This window comes from Felis catus, chromosome D1 (assembly GCF_018350175.1).
Source record: "Felis catus isolate Fca126 chromosome D1, F.catus_Fca126_mat1.0, whole genome shotgun sequence".
NCBI classification, from domain to species: Eukaryota; Metazoa; Chordata; class Mammalia; order Carnivora; family Felidae; genus Felis; species Felis catus.
In genome coordinates, this window is record NC_058377.1 from 53907020 (window position 1) to 53920386 (window position 13367).

The window sequence follows — 13367 nt, forward strand, 5'->3', positions numbered from 1 at the left end:
CCCCTCAACAAACAATTATCTGGCCAAAAATGGCAATAGTAATGCTGTCAAGTAGCTCTTTTCTAAGTTGTGGGGATTCAGGATCTGAGACTCACGAGGAGGCTTAAAATTCCTTAAGCAGCTTTCAGTCGGAGCATACCACCCTATTCTGTATTACTCTTTGATTTAGACAGTGAGAGTATTGTAAGCAGTGGGACCACACCCTTTACTCCCTGTTTTTGCCTTGACTCTCTCTGTCTCTCCTGCCCAAACATAGATATCAGAGAAAAGTTCCAAAGACAAAAGTTAGATTAGAATGTATTAAACATGATAATCTTTGCTCTATAATTGTATATTCTGTAACTAAATAATTCTTATTTGGTATTCCACTGAGTGGTACTCAGCACACACTGTTGAATGATTTTTAATTAATTGAAATGCAAGCTTTTCCTTAAAGACAGAAGAAAGATGTGCATCCCTGAAAATTAATCTTCTGCTTCTCTTAATTTTCTCCCTTTTATAAATTACGTTCTGTGGAAATTATTATCTTGATGAAAATATGAAATCAGAGTAACAAAGGATTTTTCCCTCAAGAGGTATAAACAAATAAATATTACTATTTTTGACCCATTGAGTAATATATTTTTAAAAACATCTGAAGGTTATGCTAACCGTTCAGTTAAGTTTCTGTTTTCTTCAAATATATTTATAGAGCATAGTCTGAAAGTCAAGGTTAGAGAAGGCAATGATTTTCTTCTTCAAATGGAAATTTACTGCTCATGTGAAACACACCAGTTTAACAACCCCAGTGGTCAAAGTCTTCATCTTACAGATAGGTGTATTGTACCCCTCACTAGTACAGGCTTGGTATCCAATCAGCCTGTTTTTGTGTGTTCCCCATATGTGCCAACTTTTGTTAGTGATTGAGGTATATGACCCTTCATAAATAATTCAGTTACTTTGTGATTTCTTTATCTCACTGTTAGATTGAAGGTAATATAGGCTCAAGGGAAAAGATCTTTAACTTCCTTTTGTTCTTCTTTCACCAGGTTTTTCCTTACTCTTCTACAAAAAAAATATATATATATATATATTTTTATATATATATACATATTTATATATATATATACACATATATATGTGTATATACATATACACATATATATGTGTATATATATATATATATATATGCACGTGCACACACACACACTATATAAAAAATAAATGTATCTGGTTGTCCGTTGGTAATTAAGTATGTTCCTGTATCTGGTCATATTAAGTTAATTCTGTAGATGCTTGTGCCCCACCCTGTGGGTGCCATGATAGGGTGTACCAGAAATGCAAGAGAGGAAGGGAAGATACCTGACTTTGAGGCAGCCTGTACTTAATGAATGTCTGTATCTTTCTGAATACAACATTTAGCGGGCCTAATAGCTCCCTGACTTCAGACCAAAAATTTTAGTTTTGATTAGAAATATCTTCCATTCCACTTTTTTTCTTCTAACAAGAGTTTCTTCTGTGAGATGTCTGTGGATACTCCTAGTAGAATGAATTCTTACATACTGATTTGTGTTGTATCATGATTTGTGTTCTTTTTACTGTATGCTTTAGCAAGGCAAAAATCTACGTAGATTTATCTCTCTATATATAAAATCTATATAGGTGTATCTCATTGCTCCTCTAATTTTAAAGTCAACTTTCATTTACCAGTGACTGAATGAAGCACTTCTCAAAGTGTCTTACTGTTCACAACAACTAATGTTTGTTGTATGCTTCTCTGAACCAGGTACTAATGCTAAGTCTTACACATGGATTATCTCATTTAATTATCATAACAATCCTGTGAGCTAGGTACCATCATTGTCCTGATTCTACAGTGAGTATATTGCAGTTTAGAGAGATGTCAGTTTTGGCTGTTCGTTTAACATCCCGCTTCAATACTAAGTATTGAAACTATGAACAGAAGAGTCATACAGTTTTCTTTTTTTTTTTTTTTTTTTTTTTTACCCACTCTGGGAAGAAGTTGCACTGCCTCCCCAAAGCAATCTGGAAAACTGAACTAACTTGGTATAGTCCATTCAGGGATTAAGAAGCCTAATGGATTGATAGCCGTTAAAACCTGGACATCAGTCCGCACCCTAAACAGGTTTTCATATAAAGTAGCCTACTTGTCAGGCAATTCTATGTCATTTCTCTTAGGTTATGGAGGGGCTCTTCAAGACTGCAACAATGATGGTTCTTTCAAACTGTACTGAAGATGTTGAACTCTGTCACAAATTCATAGCTCCTGGTCAAAAGGTAATTAGTTTTGTGGATAAAGTCCAATCCATCTACTCTTTAAGTATATTAATTACATATAATAAATATAATTGCATTTAATAATTTTTTTTCTCTTTTCTTACCAAGGACAGATTAGAACATATGCTAAAAAACAACTTTTTAATGTAAGTAATTATACTTTCTCTGAACTTTGTTTACACTTTATCACAGTATATATTGCACTCCATTAAATTTTTATATATATATATCTCCTTATCACAAGGAAGGCCCAGGTTTTAAATGTTTTGATAGCTCTTATGTCTGGTTCCTAGGTGATAATGTTTCGTGAATAAATAAATGAATAAATCATAGCAAGATAAATGAACAGAGTAATTATTAATTGTATTAATGCAATTCAAACTAATACTGACTTTAGTAATCAAAATTTGGCTCAATTAAAAAGCTTTTATTTTAATTCCCATATAATTAACATAGGGTATTATATCAGGTTCAGGTGATACAATGTGATTCAACAATTATATACATTATTCATTGCTTATCATGATAAGTGTATTTTTAATCCCCATCACCTCCCCACCTCCCCTCTGGTAGCCATCCGTTTGTTCTCTATAGTTAAGAGTCTGGGGGGTTTTTTGGTTCCTCTGTTTTTTTCTTTGTTTGTTTTGTTTCTTAAGTCCTATATATAAGTAAAATCACATGGCATTTGTCTTTCTCTGACTGACTTAATTCTCTTAGCATTATACTCCCCAGATTCATCCATGTTGTTGTGAATGGCAAGATTTTGTTCCTTTTTTATGGCTGGGTAATATTCCATCGTGTACATATTGATACCACATCTTCTTTATCCATTCATCTATCAGTGGACACGCTTCCATAATTTGGCTGTTGTAAATAGTGGTGCAATAAACATAAGCACGCATACATTTTTTTTCAAATGAGTGTTTTTTAATTTTTTGGGTAAATACCCAGTAGTGGAATTACTGGATCATATGGTAGTTCTGTTTTTAATTTTTTGAGCAACCTCCATACTGTTTTCCACAGTGGCTGCACCAGTTGCATTCCCACCAATAGTGCACGAGGGTTCCTTTTTCTCCACATCTTTGCCAACACTTGTTTCATGTTTTGTTGATTTTAGCCTTTCTGACTGGTGTGAGGTGATACCTCATTGTGGCTTTAATTTACATTTCTCTGATGATGAGTGATGTTGAGCATCTTTTCATGTATCTGTTGGCCATCTGTCTATATCTTCTTGGAGAAATGTCTGTGTCTTCTGCCCATTTTTTAATTGGACTTTTTGTTTTTTGGGTGTTGAGTTATATCAGTTTTTTATATATTATTAATACTAACCCTTTATTGGCTATGTCATTTGCAGATGTCTTCTTCTGTTCAATAGGTTATCCTTTAATTTTGTCGATTGTTTCCTTTGCTGTGCCAAAGCTTTTTATTTTAGTGTAGTCCCCGTAGTTTATTTTGGCCTTTGTTTCCCTTGCCCCAGGAGACATATCTAAAAAAGTGTTGCTGTGGTTGAGGTCAGAGAAATTGCTGCCTGTGCTCTCCTCTAGGAGTTTATAGTTTCAGGTCTCACATTTAGGTTCTTAATCTATTTTGAGTTTATTTTTGTGTATGGTGTAAGAATGTGGTCCAGTTTTATTCTTTTGCATGTAGGTGTCCACTTTTCCCAACACCATTTGTTGAAGAGACTGCCTTTTTCCCATTGGATATTCTTGCCTCCTTGCCAAAGATTATTTGACCATGCAATTGTATGTTTATTTCTGGGCTCTTTATCTGTTCCATTGATCTGTGTGTCTCTTTTTGTGCCAGTACTATACATTTTGATTACTGCAGCTTTGTAGTACCTCTTGAAATCTAGGATTGTGATACCTCCGGTTTTGTTCATCTTTTTCAAGATTGCTTTGGCTATTTGGGGTCTTTTGTGGTTCTATACAAGTTTTAGAATTGTTTGTTCTAGTTCTGTAAAAAATACCATTGGTATTTTGATAGGGATTGCATTAAAATTGTAGATTACTTTGGATAGTATGGACATTTTAACAGTATTTGTTTTTTCCAATCCATGAGCGTGGAATATCTTTCCATTTGTGTCATCTAAAAAACCAACTTATAAAATACATACATGTAATGTCTGCCTATCACTTTTACTGTTTCAGTCTTTTTTTTTTAATTTACCTTCAATTGCTCTAATCTGATAATATATTCTAAACCTGGTTTTTTGGTGACTTTTTTAAATCTAAAGATCTGTGTTTTAAGTATAACACATACATTTTTTCTTCATTTCCACTATCCTATACAAGTAGTACTTGATATCAGACTATTAATTCCACTAACCGTACTACTCAGATAGGTTGTTCCATTTTACAGTTTATTATAAAACAAACACATACTTGATATGGGAAAAGAACAATAAGCAATCTCTCCATAAATAATACAAATCATTTATATAAGTCTTAGTATTCGGTGTATTTACTGTGTATAGGAGTTAAGTTTGGTACTCAGAAGACTAGAAAATTGTTTCTGAACGTAAGTTGGTATCATTCTTCACTTGCTATCATTAGCTTTAGGAAGTTTTTTTTTTCTAAGAGAATAAAGAATTCAGCCTGTCCTGGAGAATGGTAATAAGAAAAACTTGGCATACTTGACTGAGCTGAGAATTTCAGATATCAGTGTAGACCTTCAGGCTACAAGTTAAAAGTGATGAGTCGTTGAGCCTGAATAAATAGCAAAACAACAGATGTAAGATCAGAAAAAGAGGAAATAGGAGCCCTATGATAGAGAATCGAAAGGCAGTGGAGTACAACTGAAAGCTTTTGAGGTTTTTTTTTCTTTCACTTAAGTGTATATGGAGTATGTTAACTAACTGGAATTTAAATGAAAACTTGAAAAAAGGAAAAAAAAAACAGTGTATATTGAATACTCACAATGTGCCAGGCTTGTTCTAAAATCTAAAACAACTGTTTTAAAGCAGCAAACAAAGCAGATAAAATTCCCTTCCTTCATTGAGCTTACATTTCTGGGGAGGAAATAAGAAACAAGAAACAAGATAAATAAGTAAAACATACAGTCTGTGAGAATGAATAATACTAAGGGAGAAGAAACCCAGAGAAGAGAGAGAAGATAAGACAAAAAGAGTGAAGAGGTAGAAGTTTTACTTAGTGTGACAGAGAAGATCTCACTGAGATGATTTTTGAGTAAAGAGTTAAAGAAACTAAGAGAACTAGCTATATGGATATGTGGAAAAAGAATATTCTAGGCAGAGGGAATAGCAAGTACAAAGGCCCTGAGGTTGGGCCATACCTGGTTTGTTCAAGTAATAGTGAAGAGTGGATAAGGGAAAAGGATAATAGAAGACAAGGAAAGGTGGTGGGAGGTGGAAAATCATGTATAGCTTTTTAGGTCACTGTGAAGAGTTTGGGTTTTTGCTTGAGTAAGGTAAGGAAACCATCGAAAGGTTCTGTGCAGGACTGATAAGATCTGAATTGGATTTAATAGGATCACTCTGGCTACTGGGTGAGAACAGACTTCAGGGTGAGAGCCAGCACAAGAGTGAGAGCAGAAAACCAACCAGAAGATTATTAGAGTCATCTGGATGAGAGTACATGATGATTTAGACCATGTATTAGATTTATACAGAGAAACAAAACCGACATGATGTGTATATGTAAATATTTATTTTTAAGGAATCATCTCCTACAGTGTGGATCCTTGAGGAGTTCAAAATTTGATGGAGTAGTTCAGCAGGCTAGAGTCTCAGGGAAGAGTTACAGCTGGGAGTCCAAAGGCATTCTGCTGGCAGAATTCCCTCTTTCTTGGGAGACACCAGTCTTTGTCCTATTAAAGCCTGCAACTAATTGGATGTGGCCCACACTATGGAGAGTACTCTGCTTTACTCAGAGTCCACTGATTTAAATGTTAATCTCACCCAAAAACACCTTCACAGAAACATCCTGAATAATGTTTGAGCAAATATCTGAATACCATTGCCCAGCCAAGTTGACACATAAAATAACCATCATAGGCCAGGATGGTAGCAGTGGAGATAGTTTTTCTATTCTGGATATATTTTAAAGATAGAGCAAACAGGATGTGCTGAGAATATTCGGGAGAGAGAAAATAAGTCAAGAGTGACTTCAAACCTTTTGTCTTATACAGCTATAAAAATGGAGTTGCCGTTAACTGAGATTCGGAACGTGGTATCCCCCTTGGGGGAAGTTGGGAGGAGGTATCAGGATCATCATCATCAGGTGTCATGTTAAGGCTGAGATTCTTTTCAGGTAGATGTTGGGTAGGCAGTTTCAGTATACAGATCTGGAGCTTACAGAAGACTTCTGAACATTGCATATTGATAAAAGTAGTAAGTAAGCAGGTAGGAAAGAATTAATTTGGGCATCCGAAGGATCTGTGCTGGGGAGAGAAAACCAGAGAGAACATCTTATCTAGTGAATAAGATCTAAGATGGGAAAAAAATATCCACCTTTTATTGACTATTTGCTATGTGCCAGGTAGTGATACACTTTGCATACACCAGTAGTTCATTGTATCTTCACAACAGCTCTGTGAATAGTTGTTACTGACATTCTGTAGATGAAGAATCAACTCAGATTGGGCAAATAAAACATGAAATGGGGATTCAAACTCACTCGTCTGATTTCAAAGCTCATGCTTTCAACCACTATGCTTCATGTTATTCAAAAGGGCACTGGAATTAATGCTAGAGTAGCTGTAGCTCCTTGCTGTCCTTATGACCGTCACATATCACTTAACTTGTGCTTTGGAGTCCAGGTCTGTAAAATACTGAGGTTGGGAAATGACCTCATGGGCTATGTCCCATCAATCATTGCCGGCATCATCATCCATTCCACGGCACAAATCATGGTTGTGGTTTAAATGTATACCTGTGATGATTTGTTTAGTGTTTTCAACTCCATATGGTAGGGAGCTTGTTGATTTTGTTTACTGTTACAACACCCCCCCGTGCTTAGTACCTCTAACAGGAACGCAGTAAATATTTATTGAATAATGGAATGAATGAGTAAATGAAATTTGAGCGACCATGGGATCGAGAGTATTCTTCTTTAGGCTAGGTCCTCTCCCTGAGGTTTCCTGTTAACATGTATCACTGTTTACTCTGGGCAGTGAATGCAATGAGCTATGGCTTAGAGGACCTGGATTCTAATTCTGGCTATACTTGTTATCAGCCATTAGTCAGTGGGTTAGTATTTTTCAACACATATTTATTGGCTACATGAGTTAGGCACTATGCTAGTCATTAACAATTCAGTAGTGAATACAGGCAAGGATTGTTCCTTTTATGGAATTTAAAATCTAGAGCAAAAGATGAATAGTTAACTATTTGAATGAATGATTATCTAATTACAACTATGAACTTGGTTAATAGTAAATCTTTAATCATTTTGAACCTCAGTTTCCTCTTCTATAAAGTAATAACTTGTCAGTGCACCTGGGTGGCTCAGTCACTTGAGCATCCAACTCTTGGTTTTCAGCTCAGGTCATGATCTCACAGTTCTCGGGTTCGAGCCCCACCTCAGGCTCCATGCTAACCGTGCGGGGCCTGCTTGAGATTCTCTTTCTCCTTCTCTCTCTGCTCCTCCCCCACTTACACTCTCTTTCTCAAAATAAATAAACTTGAAAAAAAGTAATAACTTGTCTATCATACTGTTTAAAGGATCTAATGACCATACTGCTTAAACAGTGTGCCAGGCTAGATAACTTAAATAAAACTCCTGCTACAAAACATCTAAAAATGCTTGTTAAAAATTATAAAAAAATTTTTAAATACACTATTGAATTCACTGGAAAGTAGGAGGAAGTTCCAGGAGCTAGAAATGAAGAGGGAACTGAACACCAGAGGGGTATACATAAATGACATGACGTAGAGTTTTCTCAAGGTGTGGAGTATATGCTAGTTGGAGGGGGTGTTGCTAGCTTTTGAAACCAAACGTTTTAACAGCCATAAGAGGACATGAGAGTAGACCTAAGCATGATGAATTAGAATTGAGACACTCCCCAAAGTATACATACACATGCACACACAGAAGATACCATGTGACTTGTGTTCTTATGCATAAACAGATTTCATTGTATTCTTGGCTACTTGTTAGGATTGTTTTTTATGAAGATATATTATTTAAAGGTCTTGTGTAGTAATTGAATTTAGCCTTTACCAAGCAGAGATAGAATTCATTTATTTTATTCTTCTTTATAGCATTAAGGTTTTTTTAACAATAGAGTACTTACCTTCTTTTGCTCTTCGTTTATCTGTGAATTTGAGTCAAGGAATGCGAATAATTTTCTCTTAGCAGTTTTACTCCAACAGCTTCAGAATAATTTTCTTCATTCAACAATAAAAAATTTAAATATCAAGGTAGTTTGATACTGCATCATGCAATATCAGCGTCTGTTCCTCCTTCCTCAAAGTACTTTAGAAATAACTTCTGGGAAGAAGAACTATTATTCTCTGTACATACAAAAAAAAAAATTTACTAGAGAGAGAGTTGATAAAGGCCACTAAGGATATCCAGTGTCAGAACTGTAATTTGAACTCGAAAGCTGTGCTTCAACTTAGGGTGTAGGGAGAGTGGGGCAGAAGATCCAGAATAACAAGAGATACTTACACAGAGAGTCATTTTCTTAAAATAATGTAGCAGTAACATATCACTGGCACAAAATCCTGGTGCTTCCCACTTAACTCTTATATTTGTCAGTATAAGGAGTAGATCATCTCAAGCAATTGATGGAATAGAACAATAGAATGTCTAAGCAGAAAAGAATTGTAGACAATGTAGTCCAATACCCTTATTTTACGAGTAGGAATATTTAATTTTTTTTTTTTACTGGTTGTATAAAACATTACAGAAATTTATAAAATGTTTTCCTTAAGATAAAGTGATTTACATAGTACCCAATAAGTGGTAGAGTCAGAGGGAGAACTCAGAGCCCATTGTGTTTGTTTTGATTGAGCATAATTAAACTCCCAAGTGTTCTAGGCATTATCTTACTAGTTAAAAGCTTAGGCTCTGGAGTCAGCACATCAGGTTTACTATTTATTTGTGTGAGTGATTTTTGGCAACTTACTGTCCCCTCTAACCTTCTATTCCCCTTCTGTAAAATACTCATTTAAAATTATTACTACCATCAACACCATCACCATTGTTACCTTAGAAATAACTTGTTATGTAATACTAGATTTTAATTTGAATAAATTTTTCATCTTGGAAAAATCACTCACAACAGCTTTGGAAGCTTCATTTGTGCTATATACATAACTCTTTCCAATTAGTTATTAGAGGTATGAACTTCATTTTTCCCTCAGTGAATAAGTTTGTGTTAAGTAAGTTACTTTTTGAACTCAAAAGTCCTTCAGAAAATCTGTAGATCTTGGGGTTTTGTTTGGTTTGTTTTGGGGTTTGGGTGGAGGTTTTTTTGATGTTTTATTGTAGATTTTTGTCTTTAATCATCCAAAGTACTGTTGCAAATGGCATAGGGAAACTGACATTTTTGTTTACTACTAATAGGCATAAATTGGTAGAACACTATAAAAGGGAAGCAGAATCTTTAGCAGTATCAAAATATATAAAAACTGTAAATGTAAATACACATTGATCCAACAATTCTATTTTTTCCATATTCATAATTAATATGGAATTAATGTAGAATCATTTGTAATTGATGTATGTAGTCATGATTTCTAATAGTAAAAGATAGAAACAGCTGAAATGTCCATCAGTAGGTTAGTAGTTAAACTAATTAGGGTACAGCCACAAAATGGAATATTATGTAATAATTCAAAAAAATGAAACTCTTTATATACTGATATGGAAAGATCTGCATGGCATATGATTGAGGAAAACAAGTGTATATGGCAGGTATACTGTGGCTGTCATCTGTTAAACAAGATTGTATATTAATATTTGCTAATAGGTGTATAAAACTCTGTGGAAGGATACACAAGAAACCAATAACAGTGTTTGTATGTCAGGAGTGGAGCCAGGTAGCTATGAGACAGGAGATGTATGCTCTTTTAAACATAGTGATTTTTTTTTTTTTTACTATGTTCATATATGGTTCATATATGGTAATACTAAGTTAAATTAAAACAAATGCTTGGCTTGACTTGCTTTAGACATGAGAGTTTCTTACTGAGATAACTAATGGTATTTTTCCTAATCAGTCTTACAACCCTTAGCATGTATTACAAAGCCCTGACTATGGCCTGAAAGACTCCATAAGATCTGACCTCTGACTGTCTCTCCTGTCTAATTTCCTGACATTCCTCCCCTTGTTCACTATGCTACAGGCACACTGACCTTTTTGTTCCTTGAATGAGCCAAACTGTTCCTTCACTTCAGGCCTTTGTACTTACTGTTCCTTTTGCCTAGAATACTTCCCCTCAGATATTTGTATGGTTCATTTCCTTATGTCATGCAGGTCCCCAGCTCAGTGAGACTTTTCTTGGCCATCTTATTTAAAATAGCACCCCCAAGAGGTGCCTGGGTGGCTCAGTCAGTTAAGCGTCCAACTTTGGGTTAGGTCATGTCACGGTTCGTGAGTTCAAGCCCCGCGTCGGGCCCTGTGCTGACAGCCCAGAGCCTGGAGCCTGCTTCCAATTCTGTGTCTCCCTCTCTCTGCCCCTTCCCTGCTCACACTCTGTGTGTGTGTGTCTCTCTCTCAAAAATAGATAACATTAAAAAAAATTTGTTTAATAAAATAAAATAGCGTCCCCAAACATCCTTTGTCTTCTCACCTTGCTTTATTTTTCTTCACAGCTCCAATAGCACCTGACATGATATTCTTTATGTTTATCTTTCTTCCCACCCACCATCCCCATCACACACCACACACCACACACCACACCACACACACACACACACACACACACACACACACACACACACACACGAGTATCTGCTCCATAAAGGCTTTGTTTTTATTTACTATTTCTCCAGTGCCTAGAATAATGCCTAGCACATAGTAGGTGCTCAGTAAATGTGTATTGTATGAATGAATGATGACTTTATGGAAAGACTTTTGCTCTTTCAACCTCAATATTTCATACCTTTTATTAGGGCATTGGCATAGCATGAATTCAGAGAAAATCTTTACTTGCTTAAGTGACTAGTTCCTCTGTGTACACTACAAGTAGATCAGGAATAGGATTATTGAATGGCTGTTTCTCTTCATACTGATCAGACTCTTGTATGATTAGATCAGCCTTAATTTCTGATTACTCAGTGATGATTTGGTTTTAATCATTCTTGATTACTCAATAACCACTTGGTACTCATTTGTGACCTCAAAGATTATATGGGAATAGGCCTTTTGTGGTTTTCAGATGGACGAATTAACAACATACCATTGCATTGACTTTTCTCTGCTTTTATCCTGTTCCTTTCCAGCATTTCTTACACTGAAGCAGTAGAGATCTTAAAGAAGGCATCTCAGAACTTCACCTTCACCCCAGAGGTAGTATTTTTATTTACATTTATGTTAATACTTTTATGTATCTTCCCCTGCTCTTGTCCTTATCATCTGTCATTAACAATGCTGACGTGTGGCTCAGTCGGTAGAGCATTCAACCCTTAATCTCAGGGTCGTGAAGTCAAACCCCATGTTGGGAGTAGAGCTTACTTTAAAAAAAAAAAAAAAGAATCCTTTAAAATAATCTTATTTCTCTTATTAGCAGTGTTTAGTATTTGCTTATCTTTAGATTGGCCTTTTTTTTGATGTTTGCTTAACTTTGTTGAAACAGAATAAATAATAATTTTGAAGTAGAATCCTATCCTTTATAATAGTCATGACTAAAGGGTTATAAAGAAGTTTCCCAAGTTTAGGAAGGTGAAAATCCTTTAAGAGAATGGTAACATATTCAGAGAGGTCACATGACTTATCAGTGAGCATGCCCATAATGTTAGAGGTGAGTCTCCTTGTTCCTATGTCAGAGCTTCTTCTCTATAATTAAGGTATTGGCAGACAGTAGGAATAATATAATGTTAAGAATTTCTATAATGACTCTATCTTCAAACTATCCCATATACTCTTCCTATCCCCAGTCCAGTCAGATCCTCTTATGAGTTATAATAGTTACGCCTGTTATATTTATAATCAGTTAATTTGTATAATTTTTTTATTTAATATTTGTCTCCCACCCTGGTAGCTTCATGAAGTCGGGGATTCTGTTTTTCTCACCACTATGTTCAGTATCTAGCTAGCATGGTACCCGGGATTTAATAGGCACATTAGTATTTGTTGAATGAATAGATAAACAGTGTTATTAAATATTCATCAGAACATCTGATATATGAATTGACTCTTTTATTAAAAAAAATTCACTGAGAGAAGCCATCTAGCCAGAGATAGACTGAATATTAGGAATATTATCTTTCATCATTTAATTTCCTGTGACTTAGGAACAGTAACCATAGAAGAAGCTGTAGGCGATATTAATAAAAGCCATGATTTTGAAGTCCGTTTTTACACACTGTGGGAAGTGTACTTTATTTTCTTGCAGATGCGATTCATCTGCTAAATGCCGCTCCCCAAGATGGGGGACAGAAAGCATAGTGTTTATCTACTGGTTTCAGTTTTCATCTCTCCAGGCCTTCGGATGTTCTCATAACACACCTCTCTGTTTCACTTATCTGTGTAACCTCAGCAGACAGCTCCACACATCACTGATACACAGAGGAAGCCCTTGGAACTGATACAGGTTATTTTCGGGTACTGCATTGTGTATTTCAGCTTTGTCTTCTCCTTTGATAACTTCTTTTTTCTCACTACAGTGGGGTGTTGATCTACATACTGAACATGAAAAGTACCTGGTGAAACACTGTGGCAACATACCAGTCTTCGTCATTAATTATCCATTAGCACTCAAGCCTTTCTACATGAGGGATAATGAAGATGGCCCTCAGCACACAGTAAGAAAGATCACTAAGTAAATCAGGGTTGGTCATCTCAGAGTCTGGGCTTTTCCCTTGATTTAATTTCATTTATCTTTTGGCATATTTTACAAAATTATATCCATCACTTGACATGTCTTAAAGTAATAAAATTTCTCAAAGCACCTCTAAAAAAAA

The 13367-nt window shown here is 35.4% G+C and overlaps 1 protein-coding gene across 8 annotated transcripts in view; it reads left to right on the forward strand.

Annotated features, from left to right (window-relative positions):
* NARS2 (asparaginyl-tRNA synthetase 2, mitochondrial) overlaps positions 1 to 13367 on the forward strand; it is a 131219-nt gene that overhangs the window by 89746 nt on the left and 28106 nt on the right. For 7 of the 8 annotated variants that reach the window (XM_019811745.3, XM_003992682.5, XM_019811746.3 and 4 more), the window contains 4 exons: positions 2179 to 2277; positions 2386 to 2423; positions 11688 to 11754; positions 13071 to 13208. In XM_019811745.3, the coding sequence (XP_019667304.1) occupies positions 2179 to 2277; positions 2386 to 2423; positions 11688 to 11754; positions 13071 to 13208 (342 nt within the window). The remainder of the gene's footprint in view (positions 1 to 2178; positions 2278 to 2385; positions 2424 to 11687; positions 11755 to 13070; positions 13209 to 13367) is intronic. The other variant, XM_045038076.1, reaches the window with a different exon arrangement.